The sequence below is a fragment of the Bombus vancouverensis genome, chromosome 10 (genome assembly GCF_051014615.1).
Source record: "Bombus vancouverensis nearcticus chromosome 10, iyBomVanc1_principal, whole genome shotgun sequence".
Taxonomy (NCBI): Eukaryota; Metazoa; Arthropoda; class Insecta; order Hymenoptera; family Apidae; genus Bombus; species Bombus vancouverensis.
Genome location: NC_134920.1, coordinates 3,121,046 through 3,141,163, shown reverse-complemented (window position 1 = coordinate 3,141,163; position 20,118 = coordinate 3,121,046). Strand labels below are relative to the sequence as shown.

Genomic DNA, 20,118 nt, shown 5'->3' with positions numbered 1-20,118 from the left:
ACTCAATTCAAGAATCAAGTGATTCCTGATCTCCCTTGGGTATGCAGCCAGTCGCTTTTTCATGGGGAGACGATGAAAAGATAGGAACGCGCCTCGTTAAGAAAACGATGTCAAGCTTGTACCTTTTACGTATTGCATTTCACCAGCAGCACGTGGATTCATATCGACTTCACGTTGAACATTTTGCAATACCATCTTCAAATTGGAACTTCTCTTTCTTAAATTGTCCAATTATACTACAATAAAACTTCGTTTACAAGAACTTGTGGCATAAATAATTCCCATAATTAGAATTCGTATAATGAGAATTCTCACATTCTCCCTACTATTTACGACTTTTCGTTCATAAGTAACGCTTAGCGTTCAAAGCAAAAGTTCCTTTAATCGGATATTAAGTAAAATTTTGTCAAAAAAAAAGAAAAAAAAAATGGAGTCCATATAGACGGAATTCTACAATATTTCTTAAGCCTACTTTTCAAATCAGGAAGATAAAAAGAAAGAAATTATATAAATAAAATCTGTATGGTTCATGGATGTAGAATAAGAATTCCCACGAAGGATCGATTCCTTTCGCCAAGTCGGTGGCCTGTCACTCTTCCATTTTTCTGTCGCGTTTCCCCACCCGCGAAATTGTGCAAGTAACACTCAATTTCCAATAGTAAACTGAAAGTCGATAAAAAGGAATAGTGTTCGTGATGTAATGTCTTTCTTCTGCCATGCGGTTTCACCAGAACAAATGGTCGTAAGCGATGTTTGCTGTTTTTCAAACGGTTATCAAGGTTCGTGTTGTGAGAAATCGCGACCGAACGGAAACTGGATTTCCGATTCTAATTGACGAGAAAGCTTTATCCCCTTGTGCACTACTTTTTCCCGTGGGACAGCTGCCAACAATATATCAACCTAATTTCGCGAATTCACATCCTGCAAGCTCAAAAAAATAATTTGACATTAAATCAGCGAGATTTTTCATTTATTCCGATGCATAATTGCACCGATTCGTGTGCAATGCTCTTCTTGCTGGATTTCTTGTTATTTCTTTCTACTTGTCGAAAATAAACTAGTTACAGGAATTGAAGCTGCTTCAAAAGAAAATATAACTAACCCGCACTCGTGTACCACGTGTAATATTCGACGAGATCAGAATTTAGAACACTTATGATCTAAAGTGTGATGTAAGGCGATGTTTTATTCGATGTATTCGCGTTTAAATTGCGGAACGGTCGTTTGACGCATACTTCAAAAGTGATACGTTTAATTTAATCGTATTTTCTAACGAGTTCCAAGCGTATCGCAAGCGATTAGCGCCTATGAAAGCGTAGAAGTGCCACTTTGGTTTCGTAATACGTAAACTATGTAGGTTGTATGCACTTATGGAAATTTAAAAAATACAGAAACATAAATAGGGAAACTACAAAAAATAAAGTAATTAATTTATACTATTTTGGCCTTCTAATTAAGTCTTGGATTTCTTATTAAATTCGTTTAAATACAAATTTATTGAAACATCCGCAGTCTGATAATAACTCAATTATCAAAACGATCACTGCGCGATAACCACCGATAAATTAAAACTGTTTAAGCAACTAGTTTAAGCAACTAATGATTCGATTATACTTGAAGACTGTATTCTACCGTTTTGACAAGGAACTATTAACCAAATACCTCACAATGGCATAATTTTTCAAGTTGCACGACGTTTGTATTTGGATATTCGTCAGGATCAATTACACCATTTCTTTGTTCATTTCCTGACTGACGCGACTCTTTGTCCCGTCAAAACATTTGCACGAAGAGATCCGTACGTTCTATTAAATAATCCGTTGGCACAATGTAACCTTTGCCACGGAAATCACGAAATCTCATGAACCTCCCGCCTCATCTTTGCATAACATCGGCGGGATGAACGATGCCATGACATCAGAAGAATCATTCCGGCGTGGTGAACGACATGTCGAGGGGTTGTGTACATGTATTTCGTAGGCAGTAATCATGATTCATGTATTCCTGCAAGCGGTATCCTGGCGAAAATAAACCGCGAGTCATCAACCGGCTGTCTGTCTCGCTAAGAAACGAACGGATGGAAATAAAAGTGCGAACGAGAGGAACGAGTAGGCTCTCTAGACGAGATGCAAACCTAGACGCGAGTGCGTGCATCTTCTATCATACATTATTTTTTCCAACGTAATTGTCTTGTATCGACGCTGACAAAACGCTTCGAGTAGTCTTTCGTTTTACGTTGTTAGCGGACTGCGGATATTTATGAGAATTTGAATTTTTACGAATGTAACGAAATGAAAATAGAATCTAGACAGAAACTTGTTTCACTCACTAAATATCGTAATTATCGTTCTAAAATCCCTCGCAGCCATTCAGAGGTTCCTAAATATTCATATTCGAAGTTTGCAACTTAATAGATTCTGATGTCTGAAGCTTCCTGGATGCAATGCTTTGGACTTTGAAAAAATTCTGAAATTAATGCATTTTGAAATTCCACAGTCGTCGATCTTTCAATCGACCTTCGTTAATCAAATATTACAGATATTTAGTGAAATAGTCGAACGCAGTCGGGAATAAATTTCATTTACAATAACGTCTCTTTTTAACAAGCTCCTTTCATTACCCTTCCCTTTTCTTCAGAAATAAATATTTTACTTTAAACGTTCTATTGTATGTTTCGTATTTTATATAATTTTCCACAAATGCATCAACATTCGTACTGCATAATAACTATTATAGAATGTTGTTTCGATAATCTCTGGAAACTTTATTGCATTCGTTACGTAAAAAATTAGATCGGTATCTGAAGTAATTTTCGAATAACTCCGCCAAGCAATCAAAACTAATTTCCACTAGGTATATCTGATAAAGTGAAATGCAGTTACCGATCACTATCATAGTCGATATTACGGATGTGAAACTTACCTCGAAAATAATAGATTTATAAAGCCATATGTACTATGTAAAGTGTAATTAAGTCTGAATGGGGTTCTAATAAACGTTTTCACGGCAGAATAAGGTCCAAAAGCGTTTTACCGAGACACCTACTTGAATAATCGCTCAGAAAATTACAAAGATAAAACGACAAACTTTTGATTAGCCAAGAAGTTGTTTATACCAATTCGCGTATCCGGGAGAAAAACGAAAGGAAACACATAAAATGTTCATCGTAAAAGTTAAATTATGTCTTCGTACATAACTCGCGAAGACAGTACGAACGACTATAAGGAAAAGTATTTGGAAAACATAACAGAGTTCAGATTTTATGACTCCGACATTTACAGCCTCATTAAAAGGGGCGCGTTCTGTGAAAGAGCCAATTTGGCATCACGTAAAAACCATCGACTTTCGCCGCATAATTAATAATTAAATTATTAAACGTTTAGAACTAAAAGAAAGAAACAGATATCCTTCAACTCGAGAAGACTTATTTTCAATCTAGGAAATGTAGATACTATTTGATCGTTTTAAACAACCCTCTGTCTAAAGTGATTAAGGATAAACAAAAATATGCATCGCCTATTAACTATAGAAGTACTCAGGCGAAAGGACAGAAGGTGCCTCAATAGGAAGGATCAATTTTCACTCACTAGAAAGATTGGAACCTTTCTGATCGTTTTAAGTAAATTCTTTGCGTGCAGTGAAGAAGGATGTACAAAAATATACATCATCCATTATAAAAGTACTGAAATGAAAGGATAGGGTGTATCTCAATGTACAGGATCAATTTCCATCCACTAGAAAGTGTAGAACCGTTTTGATCGTTTTGAACCAATCTCCACGTGAAATGATTGAGAATGAGAAAATACGAACAAAAATATACGTCACCCATTACAGAAGTAATCGGACACGTGGGAGGAGCTATAATTTCACGGAACATTTCTCAACGAAAGTACATACACATTTTGTTTCGTCTCTGTGAGCTGCCGGTCTGAGTATAATACCTGTGGGGAATCAAGGAAAGCGAAGCATTGGACGTTAGTAGGGCGATTTTAATGATAGAATCGGCCGTGAAATTTCATGGCGAGCTCGTGCACGCGTACTTCCGGTGTCTCATCGCCTGAGATCGTAAGCCTTTCACTTGCGTCAGCCGCTCCACCGAGTCATTAATTTGACCAGGCTGCGATTGCCTCGTTTATACGGTGAATTTATCGCCGGTGTACAAAACGAAATCGTTTAAACCCGTGTACGTTTGATCACAGAGGGGACGTCTCTCCGGGAAACGGCACGTCGTATAAACACGCGGAAACGGATCCCAGAAATGGCCAGTTATACGCCTCGTTAAAATATCTGCAATCTTATTTTGAAAATGTTTGAAATATATCTTGTTTGAAATATACAACTATCAAGAGTTGTTTGCTTTGGAGCGATCTGCAGGCGACGCCTTGACAAACAAAAGCATAAAAAACAGATGATAGATGACGAAGGCCATTCATCTCGCGTCAAACGTTAGGAAGCAAATGAACAAAACGACTTAATAACCTCGGACAAGAAACGGTGGCTTTTATTAAACCAACGCCACGCAATGGTGCCGCGCGAAACAACAATCACGTTGACGCATAAATCATGCAGATGATAGGTTTGATGAAAGCAAGAGAAAAGTGAGACATAAAAGACGGCCGCGTTCAATTGTACACGGCAATCTATGTAGACGTAATTCCGATGACTAGAAAGCTTTCGTTCGGAGTGAACTGTTATTACATTCATTAGCGCAATCGAAACGGTGTTTATGCGGCGCCGACGTTACGAACGAACGCGATGCAACACTCGCTGAACCTTCCCTTCACCTTCTGACGCTCTCCTGCCGTTTGCACAATACCTAGCTTTTGCACAACTCGAGGAACGCTTGTCGAGCGTGTTCCGTAAGATGAGACGAGGACAAGGACAAGGCCAAGTTCATTCGCGGATCATCACGCTTTCTATCTTAGCTTGTATTTCAAGCTATACACAGCATCCTTTAATCTCCTCTTTTTCATGCTAATATCTATGACATTCACGGGCACTGGAATATATATACGATATTCTTATTTCTTTATTTATTGTGCTGGTAAAAAGTATCGTTAGTTGAGTTCTCGAAGGGCATTGCTTGGAAAAGAGCAAGGAATGTTAATGAGATAAATGCAGTAGCTTTTTGCAGCGTGATAATTAGGATAGAGTTTTTAATCTGTTTCCATCTATAGATATCGAGGAAATAGTTGGACATGATTGTTTGATCTATTCGTGAACAAATATAAAAACGTCGAAATGTAAACGGGTCAAGGTATATGGAACAATCGGGCGAGTAATCGATGGTTCAATAGTTGGAATAATTTCATTCCAATAATGGAACGGTGTATTATAATAATAGATGATCGTTATTATCTAATAGTCTCGAAGGATAGTGAGGTAATTTTTTACAATGTCAAGACACGAAAGTGTCTTTGTGTAATATAAACAGTCTGACATTTTGATTACTCGATCGTCGACAGTAAGAACGAGGACGCGAAACTACGATCAAGGCGCAACATTAAGCCTCGAATCAATAGCATTCCGTTATGATCTCACTTTGTTTGAACTTTACCTTTTGTTTGAACTTTAGAGCGATGAGCCTTTGTAACTATGTAGTCTCGTGACTACAAATATCATGCGAATATCGCCGAATAACGGTCCGCCTACGAAACGAATCTTATGCACAGTTAGTCACTTCTTCGTCGATTATTCTGCGGTTCAAAATAATCGTGTTAGAAAAAAGCATCTGAGAGCATTTCATTAACGTTTTATTTACAAAGAAATAAAAAATATTGGTAGATTACACAACAGGAACAATAATTCAATCATCTAACTGTGCGGGAAATAATTATCGCGATCATTAACGATACGTAATATCCTCACGCAACACGCTAAATTCTGCTCTCACTTCCTTACGCGCTTGCAAATCTAGCCGCGAATACGATATATTATCGAACGACCGTTGCACGTTGCGATACTTACATTTATCACAATTATTAATAAACACCGTGAATAAACTGCGCTTGATAAAGGTAGTCAGATCTGTCTGTAAATTTTTTTATTTTAATTTTACTTTTCTATTTTTATTGTTTGCAATATTATATTTATAGTAGAACTCCATTTATATAAACTTGTCGGGAAGCAACTAGTTTATATAATTGTTCACATTCAGATAACTGGATTCGACAGGCAGCAGTTCATTTTATCAGGCATTAATTAAAGCTTTAGTCAAATAAATGTAGTTCATATAAATGTATATAATGTATAATGTACAATAATATTATAATTACAAATAATGTAACGTTTAATATTAATAAAATAATTTAACGACGTGAAACTATATAACATTCACTATAAATCTCGAAAGAACAGTTTAATGTCTCGTTAGATCTACCCGAGCAGTATGGAACGAACGACCATCCGTCCGATAATTTAATTAAAGGTTAGACACCGAACAGTTCGTTTTGCGCGCATCAACGTTCCCCTGTTTATTCAAGTACGACGCCAAAGTTCAATCGCATACCAAAGGAAAGGACAAACTTTGACTCGTGACACGATCGAAGTCGAAGGCTTGACATTTAAGCGTTGCCAATGGTCCCGTTTTATTTCCTTTGTCCCAGTTCGACGTCCTGTTGTTTTGAACTATCCTTTCGAGCGTGTGAAACGGATCGATCGCCTATAAGAATACTGAATCAGAACAAAGAGCACGCGCAAATTACAACAGTTTAAAAGCAACGTATACTACTCGAGAGTTTCGTATCATGAAATCTACGTGAAAACGATGAAATTAACACGTTTTCAACTGGTAATTTTATGGTAATGGTAAACTAGAAATCCTACATTCGCAAGTATCTACAATTAAAAGAACGTACTATTATTAATTCATATAAATGAAAGGAATTTTTCTTTCGTAAAATTTTTTTCCATTTCAATTCCTCTGAATATTTATCTCATTTTTCATCAATCCATTAATCAAACTATTAGTTTCAATGGAGTCGATCAATTGGCTTATTACATCGTACAGTAATCGTGAAACTCGTCGTTAATGTAATGAAACGTGGAAGACGGCATTGTATAACCGATGAATTACAGCATAAGTATGGCGTAACTGGAAAGATTTTCTAAATTAAGATGTTAAGGCGACGTGGAAGGTTTTGACGTATATCAAATTAACTACTCCTTAAATAGAGGTTAATAAGACAGCACAGGTGTGAAATATACTTCATTGTGCACGTTATTAACCTGACATGTTCGATAAAAGAAATGAAAGTGAAAGATTTAAGAAAACACATTTCGAAGCACGGCTTTCTTGTTAATTTCTCGGCTGCTCTGATCGAAATTCGGCGTTCAAACCTCAGTTTAATTTATTTACTTCTTAACCCTTGTTAACCTTAATCGAATACCGCTTGTTCACACCAATCCTTCGAAAGATGTCTTAATTTTAAATCTCTTTAATTGCTTCCAATTCGTTGATTCGCGTCAGCTTGACAACCGACGTGTTCATTTATGTACGGAACGCCTCAATTCATGTCTTGTAGAGGCAAATTACGAATTTGAATATCTCTCATGATCTGTCCAGATTACCATTTTCTAAGCCTTGTTCAGACCAGTTAAATTACTTTATTAATGTAAATCTGTTATTTACTAAACTGAAATTATTCTTTCAAATTTTAATATCCTGGTTTTCATTAGCCAAATCATTTGACTTTTATAAACATAAATTTCAAATCGAGTTACTTCAAACTAATGTGAAGGAGTCTTAAAATAAATTATTAACAATTTCTCCATCAATCCAGTTTTCACACAAACGTATCCTTATTTTTTAAGCAAGCCTTTTTGTACCAGGTTTTACATTTAATTTTCATAGTATCAAATTATTATCGCTACACGAAAGAACTATCAAATCATACGAAACTTCATTCACTTTGGCCTTATTAATTAATATATTAAATGTCATAATAAATACAATAGTGCGCCAATACCTTTTTAGCCACTACAAGTGACCTAAAACCCTTCCAAAACATCGTTTCTTTCGTCATTTCATTTGACTCAGTTCTATCTTTCTTTCACAACGGTCCATCTTCCCTTCCGTGACCGTACTCTTACCTTGACTAACAACAAAACTAGCATTTTCCCAACGAAGGACTAAAGGAATTGCTGGACACATTACACATTCGTATTGTTCTTTCCTCCCATGACGTACAAACTGGACTGTCACGACCATTGCTTTATCGCCGTGTCATCATAAAAGGCATTCGCGTGACAGGGTTTCTAGTCAGCCGACGTAGGTGGACTCTCTAACCCCGGTCTGCGAGTTCGACCATAGACATGCGGCTGGTATATTATGTAAACCGCGTTTCCTTACGAGTTCCATCTTACATAAACCTATGAAAATTGCGTAATAGAATACAATCCACGAGACGTCAGATGATGACACATCGAACTGGAGATCCGTCATTACAGGTGGCGTGCGAAATACAGTGAAAGTCTGCCGTCAGGGCGGCATCGCAGCCACAATGTTGTTTTGACAAATTTGTTCGACCGTTTCTAACGATAAGTGCAAGTCGTTTAAAGACCAATTGAAACACGGCGTAGCGCAGGTGACTTTGACGTTTTCTTAACGCATCCCGTGCCTTCACGCAGGACCAGTTTTCACGTATTTCAAAATCCGAATCACAGAAATCATTAAATGCGTGAATTTATTCACGCTTTCTATTCTTACCACTTGTAAACGTCCTCGTATATTATTTGTCTTTACCGAGTTTACATCGCCTTTAGCACAGAACAGTAGTCACACAATGCTCGGGCGATAATCTCGTGGCATTAGATATAAAACGATATTTCGCGAAATTACAATATTTCGACGATTACCTGGAGATTCGTAGCTTGTAAGTTATCCGAGGATATCGTAATCTGACAAGTTATCGCAGATCCTGTTAATTTCGTGTTTCACGTTTTTCGTCCCATTATCTTGTTGCTAATGGCTTCCCAGCTGCGCAACAATGTGACAAATCGTGTTCTTCCGGACGAATGATAAATCAGAGAACAAATGCAAAACTTTCTACATTGGACTGTGCTGAAATTGAGAGTTTTACCGACCCTCTAACAACAGTAAATTTTAATCTACATTCTTTTCTTACCTACTCAGTTAGGTAATCGAATGGTTTACGAAATTGCTACGGGAATTGTAGAAGAGCGAAAAACCAGCTTCACTTATGCTCTTATCTATTTTATAGACCTTTTTTTTCATTAACGAGAACTCATTGCGAGTCCAAGTATCGATTACTAAAATGCCGTTGCGACAGAATTCCTTTTCAAGCGAATCGTGCTTTGTTTTATCAACCATTCGTTTAGTACCAATCGGTAACAAATAATTTGCTGTTAGCGCGAACGAAGCTCAAGAAAACCCCGTGGAATGCAATAATTATCGAACATTATATATGTATATATATTATAAATTTCAATTTTTTCATCGACAGAATCCATCAATTCAAATAGCTTAGAAGCATTAGAAAGAAGAAGAAATCGTGATCCTTCAGAGAAATTTCTCCAGCAATCGCATCGCTGCGAACTTTTACGCGGAAACGTTGCAAAACGGATTGATCGAACAGCGATTTGCATATACTTTCGAAGAAATGTCAGGCGTGAATGTATCTAGATGCGGGAAATGATCAAAATAACACGAAGTTCGTAGTGTGGCCTAATGGATGATAATTTACGTTCAAATTTATGTTTGCCTTCTCGATTTGTGGAAGATGGTTCGTTCGGTAACAACAGTTTTCATAGTCACGCTTACTTAACGTATTGAGAAAAATAATCGAGATAGTGTAGTTCCGTACTTCTTTCCGCTGCATTATTTTCTGTCTTCTTCGTGGAATATTCAAAGAGCGTGGTTGCCATCGTGTTCACCACGAAAGCTATGGTACAGTTTAGACAAATGGTAGCTTTCAAGCTTATACGCGAAGTTCAAAGCTTTGTAGATGTACCGCGGCTGTCTGGGAAAAAAATTCGCATACCAAGCGAGCGGCATAATTCATCCGCAAAGAATTTTTACGTCACGATGTCTGTTCGGTGTAGGGTCGTAAATAATGCACGCCTATGCCAGTTGCGGACGAGGCCGACCGCCTGGCGTGCGACCGGATAGAACGCTGAATTACAATACTATAAACCTTTAAGAATAGTTGCGTAGGATCGTTAAATATCCAAAAACAGTTCTTGTGTCAATTCGTTGCTCAGTCTTGTTCCCATAGAAAGGTACAGGTAAATAATAGTGTCAATCGTGCATGGAGAATTTGATTAATTAGTCTATTAGGTTATAACGTTTCTCGTACCAGTTCTAAGTTTTACACAATGAAGGTCATTATTAAGAAATAGGAAAACGCTTCTACTGAGAAATTTATTAATTACACTATTACGCCACACGGTTTTGATATTGCTTATGAGTCTTAAACAGCGGAAGACGTTTTGAAATAAAACGTAACATTTTTTCATAGAAAATTCATATGATCTTAATACAGATCGATTAAAACATCTGAGAACTAAGACATGTTTTGACGATTACTTATGAGATGACATGATAATTTTTTTAATGACAAATAGTAGGAAACTATTTATCTCTTAGAGAAACAGTATTTGATACAGTTCTAAGAATAAAGAATTTCTTCCTTGTCAGATAAAATAAGTACGTATGAATGTATATCGAACTTTCGAATTTTTCCAGTGTTCAATCGATGTATATTGTACGTATACTTAATCGACGCTGTTTTATCGATGAATATTTAACTTTCTCTACTTTCCATCAATGTCATTCTTCACAATAAAGTATTGTACACTCGTTACATGAGTAACACCAGATTTTCCAGTTTCATTGGAAGTCCCACGCGACATCAACGGTTTTACCGCAGCAATGAACAAATACGGTGAGGCAAGTGTACCGCGTGATTTTTATTCATCGAACGTTACCCTAGATCAACATTCTACGAGAGCTTTGAAGCCGCGGCGAGTGCTACGCAATCCGAAATTCCTTCAGATCCTTTTTTAATGTCCTCGTGCTCACGATTTTTTTCACGTGGCAAAACCGGTTTGTAAAGCACTGTCTAGCTCGGCAATGATTTTTAACCGAAACTATGATATTCATAGAAGTTCCAAATTATCTCCGTTAGAATTCTGTTCATTTCGATTTCAGACAGCAACGGATTATACGCGAAAAAATTGCTCAAGATTGAGTTTCCTTTTGTAAAAGAACCAGGAAAAACAATGTTACAAACGTTAACAAAAATTTTGCAAAAGGAAACTGATTTTCCCATGAATATTTCATAGAAACCAACAAGTAATGCAATCGAAATAAAATCAGAATTGCTTGAGGTATTGAAACGAAATCCGAGATAATAACAGAAAAATAAATTACGAATACGGTGTTCTATAATTGGGTATCCGAGTGGCCGCGGGCCGTGGCATCTATGTTGTGAAAACCGCTCGCGAAAGTCACTCGAGCGTCGCGATAATTAAAGGGAAAATATAGCACGAGGCGTGCTGCTAATGTGACCATCAAATTAATCGTGGTTCGCTCGCGCGTTACTCTCATCCTGGGCCGCACACCTCGTGGTTATAACTCGACCTGTAGCCGTTATAATTAATGTGTTAATCGTTCTTTGTACCTGCTAGTAATTATCCTATTGACTAATAATGCAATTTCGGGGACGGTAAATTGTTTTCTTTCTCAACGTTTGTCACGATCGAAGCAACGAGGACGGGCTTATTAGTTACACAACAAAATCATCTATTCGCTATCTTCGTCGAGGGTCAAGATAAAGATAATTCAACGATAACGTCTACCTTGACTCGCGAGAGTTTGCGTCTGTACCCAAGAACAATTTCTCTCGTAAATCGCCTTCTCTCGCATACTTTTGTAGCATTGAACCGACAAGCACGCCCGAGATAAATGATCGTTTTTAGGACTGTGAATGTGCATTAGGAGCCGGTAGCGCGTTTTAATCGGGGCTATTTTTCCTTATAAATCGAGGAGTAACTTTTACACGTACCACGTGAAACGATACAAGAGAACCTTTCGAATTTTTTGCAAGTCTCGTTGCTTTCTTCGTGCTACGCTTGTTTCATCTATCGTCATAATGGTAGCGTTGAAACAATATTAGGCGCCGTATTGCACGTGTATAGTATGTCGCATCACCATCGTCGTAACTGTTATAGTTATGGAATGCTGTAGCGTTGAAACGTGTATTTACCTGTTATAAATAGCAATAGATTGTATCGTTTACCCGCTGTTAATTATCTACATCTGCTGTATTGTATCTTATACTCGTTCTGCTACAATACTTTTCACCTGCGCGTTATTATATCGCGAAAACCTCGAAGAAAAGCACCTTCCAGTTTACCTGTCGATCGTTTTCTTAGTCTTCTTGCTGGCAGCTTCTCTCTTCGTGTTGAGTTCTACGTTTATTCGAAACCTTTAAATCACCTTTGGTCATATCCTGTAAAACCAGTTTTCTTAATTTTAAATTAAATAGGACACTGTTGTTTTAATCGTACCATTTATGTAATTTATTAGATATAGCGAATTAAATGTTAATTTAAATTCAGATATTTTAACTTTCAAATTCAAATTCTAAAATTTACATTTTTTAATTTTAAACGACTAATTACAGATGTGATCGCCGATCAGACGCCAGCATCTTCTTTCTGGACTCCAACTATTAAGACAGGCAATATCTTTACCGATGATAGCGCCGACTTTTTCCCCTCGAGTCATGGCTTGGTGCAGACCCATCCGACCGGTAACGTATTTAGAAGTGGTTTCGGTGGAATCGACAATCTTGGTAGTCGGGGGGTGACTGTCAGGCCACCAAGGACAAGACCCCTTGACTATAGCGAACGCGCCACGGCTGAATTACGACGAAATCCGGCGCTTTCCTCGCCGGACGAGTGTGCCAGAGCTTGTCGCGAAAATGAACCTCCGAGGATATGCTACTATCACTTCACTCTTGAGTACTATACTGTACTTGGAGCGTGAGTATCATCTTTCAGAATCTTCAGCCAAGAACAAAATTCATGAATATAAAATTCTTTCTTAACATCTTAGCTGCGATAGGAAAACAGAGATGAGAATAATAAAGAAACAAATCTGCATTTAAATTCTCAAACTTTTTAATTCACTTTCAAATTTTTAGTCTATTAGACACTCAAACTTCAAATTGAGACATTTGAATTTCCAAACTCAAATTTATGCAATTTTAATATTTTTTCATAATTTATAGGGCATGCCAAATTTGCACTCCCAACGCAACTAACGTCGTTTGGAGCGACTGCCAGTGCGTTTTAGCAGATGGCGTGGAACGAGGTATTTTAACAGCGAATAGAATGGTTCCGGGACCAAGCATTCAAGTCTGTCAGGGTGACAAAGTCGTGATTGACGTGGAAAATCACATCGAAGGTATGGAAGTTACCATTCACTGGCACGGTGTATGGCAAAGAGGAAGCCAATATTACGATGGCGTACCGTTTGTAACGCAATGTCCTATTCAAGAGGGTAGCACATTCAGGTAACTATAAACCAATTTTGTTTCTTCATTTCGTTTTTCTTTCCAAACATTTCGCTTTTCTTTTCATACATTTATCACGTGCTTGTGTACACATAGATACCAATGGTTAGCTGGGAACGAAGGTACGCATTTCTGGCATGCTCACACAGGATTACAGAAAATAGACGGTCTCTACGGAAGTATCGTAATACGTCAACCACCAAGCAAAGACCCTAACAGCAACCTTTACGACTACGATCTCACTACCCACGTTGTCCTCCTTAGCGACTGGTTCCACGAGAACGCGGCCGAGCGTTTCCCTGGTCGTCTTGCAGTTAACACCGGTCAAGCGCCTGAAAGCGTATTGATCAACGGGAAAGGGCAATTCAGGGTACAAATCGTCAAATTTATCCTCGTTATGTTATGTCTTGTTTTTCCATCTTTGAAAAATATCTACGATACCTATAAATTAAGTCGTAATCATATATGTCCTTACTTCGTTCACTTTTCCTTCCTCTCTGAGTCTGTTTCTAATTGTCTGGACATCCTAATAAAAATTTCTTCACCCAGAATTGGAACCTTATTCACGTATAAATTTTCCATCATTTTGGTGAATCTTATTTCATCAGTCTCAATTTCAGTGTCTCAACTATTCGCAAGAATTATTCATAACTACATAATCTTTTATACTGTGTTTCCTTCTCCTCATATTTTTTAATGATCACTTCCTTACCCAAAATAGGATCTTGACTAATATATAAATGTATAATTAGTCTAGTGACTTCATATTTCAATGTTTATATTGTGTAGAAAAATTATTTACCACTGCACATACCCTCTTACTTACTTACTTTACTTTCTTTTACTTCTCTTTTACATCTTAATAAATCTTGCCGCCCAAAATAGGAACCTCATTAGCATATAAATTTCCAATCACCCCAATGACGGAATACCATAGTCACCGCATCTAAAATCTCTCATTCCTCTACTAGATTTTAATAAATCTCGTCACTCAAAACACGACCTCCATCAGCATATAAATTTTCAATCATCCCCATGATCTCATATTTCAGTCTGTAAACTGACTGAAAAAATCCTGAAACTCTGATGAAGCCCCATACAAACGACGTGAGACATTCTAGAACCCGTTTCTGTCCGCAGGATCCCAACACCGGTTTCATGACGAATACACCCCTGGAGGTGTTCACTATAACTCCCGGCCGTCGTTATCGTTTCCGACTGATCAATTCCTTTGGATCGGTCTGTCCATCTCAGATCACGTTCGAAGGTCACTCCCTTACCGTGATCGCAACCGACGGAGAAGCAGTCCAGCCAGCCACCGTGGACACGATCATCTCATTCTCCGGTAAAAATCCTCTAACCTCGATTACTCGATTTTTTATACCCTCCGACATCAGAGGGAAAGCGCATTCGCTTTTATTTTCCTAGACTTTAATTGAGGTACGGTTGTGAAAGTAAAGTATCTACTTGTATGATTTACAGGCGAACGATACGACTTCGTAATAAATGCGGATCAACCGGTTGGCGCGTATTGGATTCAAGTTCGTTCGCTCGGCGAATGCGGTATTCCGCGTGCTCAACAGCTAGCCATACTACGATACGCTCGTGGTCCTTACCAACCGACTACTACGGCACCAACTTACGATTTTGGTCTTCCGCAAGGTGTTGTAAGTGTCACAAATGTCATTACCTTAAATAAAGAGCCATACTTTGAGTAGAAGTAGTTCCTTTAATTGCAGGAATTTAACTAAAGTAAATATTAAGCAAACAAACCAAATTAGTGCAATAAAGTACTTCTTCTAGACAGGTAATGGGAACAGCCTTGTTTCTATGGGTGGAAAGGATCCAAAAAGATTCAATAAAATAAAATAATTTTTAGAATTTTGTCATTAATATCTATAGGCAATTGATGGAATGAAGAATATGTCTTAGGAAATTTAAAATAAAGCAAGAAACTAATCTGTCAATGATCTATATGTATCGTTTATACTTATCAGCTACGGTCAACTATAGATAACACAGAAATCGAAGAACTTTCTATCTTACCAGTAGTAGATAAAGAGACTCGATATTTCCTGATTACCAAACCACTTATTTGCAGGTACTGAATCCTCTGGACGCGATTTGCAATCGTCAACGAGATGACGCGATTTGCGTGAGCCAGCTGAAGAATGCTCGTCAAATTGATCAAGGAATTCTTCAACAACGTCCAGATGTGAAAATATTCTTGCCATTCCGCTTCCTCTTCTACAGGCCAGAAGAAGTCTTCCAGCCTCAAACGTATAATCGATTCTTGGGTAAGCGGCCTTACGGACGATTTCAAAATCGCACTAGGTTCCTTTCTTAAAGGATGGCTTCTTTTTCCTTCGATCTGTCGCAAGAATTCATTACCATCGAATCCATTAAGATGGAATTCAAACCAAGCCGTTTATCATTCCGCGTTTGTACTTTTCACAGTCGCCCCGACCGGAGATCATGTAATCTCTCTCGTCGATGAAATCTCGTTCACATTTCCGCCGGCGCCTCCGCTTTCGCAAATCGATGATATCCCGCCCGAACAGTTTTGCAACGGTGACAACAGGCCTGCTGACTGCGGCGCTAACTGCATGTGCACCCATCAGGTTGATATCCCGCACAACGCGGTCGTCGAAGTGGTTCTCGTAGATGAAGGTACGATCTTTTTCTAAAAAAAGAACTTTGGAAGCATATGAAGATCGTAGAACAAAAACGTGATGAGTCATATTTTTCATTTTATCAAGGCAATATCCTCTTATTAAATTTTATCTACATATTTTCATCATTCTCTTATTTTTCATAAAATTTCATAAATTTATATATATTATTAATACTTCAATTTCATACTAAGATGCTTTTCTTTACCAATCAGGTAACGTGAAATTTAGAAAATCAAGAAAAGCGGACTAACCATGTTTCTCTTATGTAGTCTTCATATACAATACATACATATACACACTAGCATTGTCTTAACTCGCTGGGATTTTATTTCGTTAGCTAGTCCATCGGTTTGTGAAGTTAATTTCGTAGAGTAATAATAAGTAAGGTCAGACATTCGTAACTCTCTCGTGTTCGATGAAGACGGAATACACTTGGGATTTTCTAAAGATGTATAAAGTCCTAGAAATATTAAGTTCTAGAAATAAAAACCGTGGCTTTTTGATGTTGTATTGCTGTAAATCAAATTCCAAGTGCATATACCCCTTACAAATCTGGATATATAGAAAGTAATTCTATGGTTTGATTAATTTTTCTACAGTTCAGCAACCCAATCTGTCGCATCCTTTCCACCTACACGGTTACGCTTTCAATGTAATTGGTATCGGTCGCTCCCCGGACAAAAACGTGAAGAAGATCAATCTGAAACACGCGTTGGATCTCGATAAAAGGGGACTTCTCAATCGACAGTTCAATTTGCCACCTGCCAAGGACACTATAGCTGTTCCAAACAATGGCTACGTCATTTTCCGCTTCCGCGCAGACAATCCTGGTGAGCGAAACTGCGCAACGCGATTACACGTTTATAATTCAAATCATTGCGATCATTCAACGTCATTTCTCCTTTTCAGGATACTGGCTGTTCCATTGTCACTTCTTATTCCACATCCTTATCGGAATGAATTTAATTCTACACGTTGGAACACATGCCGATCTTCCACCAGTGCCGCCGAATTTCCCAAGATGCGGAGATCACCTACCGCCCATAACACCGCCATCGTTATTAGACTCATTTCACTGATCCATCCTAAGGAAAGTGAGAAATTAGAGGCGGTCCAAAGCATACACGATATTTTTAGCGTATTCCTGTAAAGTAGTCAGTATGCTGTAGCGAATCTATTTCGTAAATCTTCCTCTCGTTGGGTCGTTCGTCAGAGAACGCTCTACGCGAGAAACAAAAAAAATGGAGGAACAGAGCGAGCAAAAGAGTGTATGAGAGAGAAAGAGAGAGAGAGGGAGGGAGAGAGAGAAAGAGTCAGAGTGAATGAAGAGAGCAAAAGAGACTCATGGTCTTCGAAAATACGAGGTTCATGAATCAAACGATAGGAGAACAGGCGGAAAGAGAGTTCTTAATCAGGCACACCAACAGACATCCCTTTTGCTGCCGCAATGGCGATCGTTCCCAAAAGACGGTAACGAATCCACTCGCTGGCAACAGCCAATATTTATTATGTCCTAGATGCTTTGCCACTTTATGCGAATCAACGACCCATTTCAATTACGTGACAAGAAAGAAACGTGTCAAGAAAGAACGACGCCGGTGATCTATACACCGGTACTCGAGAGTATCCTCAGCCGGTTGCCGAAAGGAAATCGCGAAAAGTTACTAACATTTGTAACTGTGTACATAATGTAGAAATAATTGTGTTACATTTTAACAAGACATTAACGTGGGAGTTGTTTGGGATAAAATGGCGCGCGGAGGAATCTTTGCGAAAACAATGCGCACGGCGTGGAAACCTTTCACCATGAGATGATCGATCAGCGATCATTAGAGTAACGCTATTTAAGGATATTCGATCCGTTTCATTTGAATGAGCGTAGACCGCTAGCTTGAGCGAAATGGCCCGATACACGAGCGACGAAACGCTTCGCTGGATCGAGTGCAGGTTCCTAAAGTGGCCTTTTTAGTTAGGAAGGAAAATTCGTGCCCATAACTGGCGCATGTGGCTTTCGTTCTTGTCCTTGTCAGCATTTCAAGTAGTGCAGTTAGGGTATATACATACTGGAGGAAAGGTAACTTTAGCGTATCACCTAATATGTGGAGAATTAAAAGAAATGAGAAAAAGATACAAAAAATATTCGTAGATAATTAGTGTCAAAGAAGATGGTTGGAATGTCGAAGAAATTTCTCGACGTAGCCGCGGATGTATCGGTATTTCCGTTCACCTTTTACGAAATACACGCACCAGGCTGCGTCGTTACTTGCCTTCCTCTTTTTGTTCTAGAAATTAACGATTTACGATACTATTCATTATTTATTTTGCTCAGCATGAAATTTCGACTTAATCTCGGGCACGTTCGATTCCTCGCTGAGCTTAACACAGCGGGCGAACCATTTCATTGGTCATTTGCGAACATTGAATCCTTGAATCAATACTCGATCAACTATAATGTATATTCAGGCTATACTTGTTCTTATAGTACTTAACCATTTTTCGAATGACAGTCGATATTTTATCGTTAAATAAGCAAACATTAGCACGTAGACAGATTTGCTGTCGCTGATTTATACATACCTATATATTTCTACACTTATTCATGGTGCTTCCATTTTTCCTTCTACTATTTTTTTGTTTTATTCTATCACGATATTAGAGAATTCATGTTAAAACAACTACTCGCAACTCACAATTACAACGCTTGATACCGTTGAGAGCGATCACGACTCAGTGCTAACTGCATCCTCGCGAGTCGCGCACGACAAACACACGTGCACCACGTCACGATACTCGCCGTTTTGTAGATAATATTCTTCTATTTCACTTCGCTAAATACACTCGACAAAACCGTTAAAACACGAAATACTCGATCGTGGCGATACTTAATCACTGACGGATTAACATGGTGTACGTCGTCTATACAGATATGTATCTTATGACGTCGCTTTTTAGCGATGATAGCACGTTTGTTTCGTAGAAGAGAGTGTCTCTGACGTTGCACGGCCCGCTATGGAACCCCTGTGATTTATTTCACGTAATTTATGGTGGAGAAGCTCAACCTTTCTAACAGGAAAGAAATAACAACCAGAGGTACTCTCTTTGGTATTGTTAAAGATAAAACACGTACGCTAATCTTCGTTTTTAGAATTTTTTCTGCGAGACCATTTATTTTTATTGGCCTGCCTTGAATTTCTCAGGGCAACGTTCTTTGACACATGTTCGATAAGGGCAAGTTTTCGAAAACGAAGAACTGTCGTTAGTCAGACGTTCAATCACTATTTATTTATGAAAAATTTTGTTTCTCTACACGAGTTTCGTGTTGACAAAGGATATTGAAATATTGCATGTTATTTCTGTTACGAATTAATTTTCTTCCCCTTTTAACTTATTTATACACTTTTGATGGTGGATCTATAACGTACAAATACTCTTTTATAAGATCAACTAGCAGAGATTGTCACTGAATGTACAGAAAAGTGTCACTAAAAACGTACTGTATGTTTAACCAAAATGTTCACTGACAAAATTACAAAAAGTCGAACATTTCTAATAATAATTTATGCAACGAAAATTTCTGACAGATTCAGCGGTTATTGTCCACATGAAGAGATGAGTTTTCGTGTTTTTTGTACAGGTAGTATTTAAGCGAGTAATTCGCGTATATGCCGTTATCAAGTGAAGATGTACATTTAATAATAAATTTTTTTTTAAAAGCTCGACTATCTTTATACTTTTGTCGATGAAAATCTCATAATCCCATTGCATGGTCTATAAAAGATCATTTCATTCTTTTATCACTATGCTACGTGATAAGATGCTGACCTAACTTTCTTAAAAACCGAGGACAACGACCATGCATGAAACTAGAATACTGTTATCGTTAACGTTAACAAGTTCCGCGT

The 20,118-nt window shown here is 38.0% G+C and overlaps 1 protein-coding gene across 1 annotated transcript in view; it reads left to right on the top strand.

The window, feature by feature from the left end:
- Window positions 1-19,932, top strand: part of LOC117159187 (uncharacterized) — a 45,982-nt gene extending 26,050 nt beyond the window's left edge. Inside the window, exons 2-10 of the mRNA XM_033338797.2 lie at window positions 12,648-13,008; window positions 13,257-13,541; window positions 13,638-13,911; window positions 14,682-14,886; window positions 15,024-15,208; window positions 15,643-15,838; window positions 15,999-16,211; window positions 16,816-17,046; window positions 17,126-19,932. Of these exons, the coding sequence (XP_033194688.1) occupies window positions 12,648-13,008; window positions 13,257-13,541; window positions 13,638-13,911; window positions 14,682-14,886; window positions 15,024-15,208; window positions 15,643-15,838; window positions 15,999-16,211; window positions 16,816-17,046; window positions 17,126-17,295 (2,120 nt within the window). The 3' untranslated portion in view covers window positions 17,296-19,932. The remainder of the gene's footprint in view (window positions 1-12,647; window positions 13,009-13,256; window positions 13,542-13,637; window positions 13,912-14,681; window positions 14,887-15,023; window positions 15,209-15,642; window positions 15,839-15,998; window positions 16,212-16,815; window positions 17,047-17,125) is intronic.
- The last annotated feature ends 186 nt before the right edge of the window (window positions 19,933-20,118 follow it).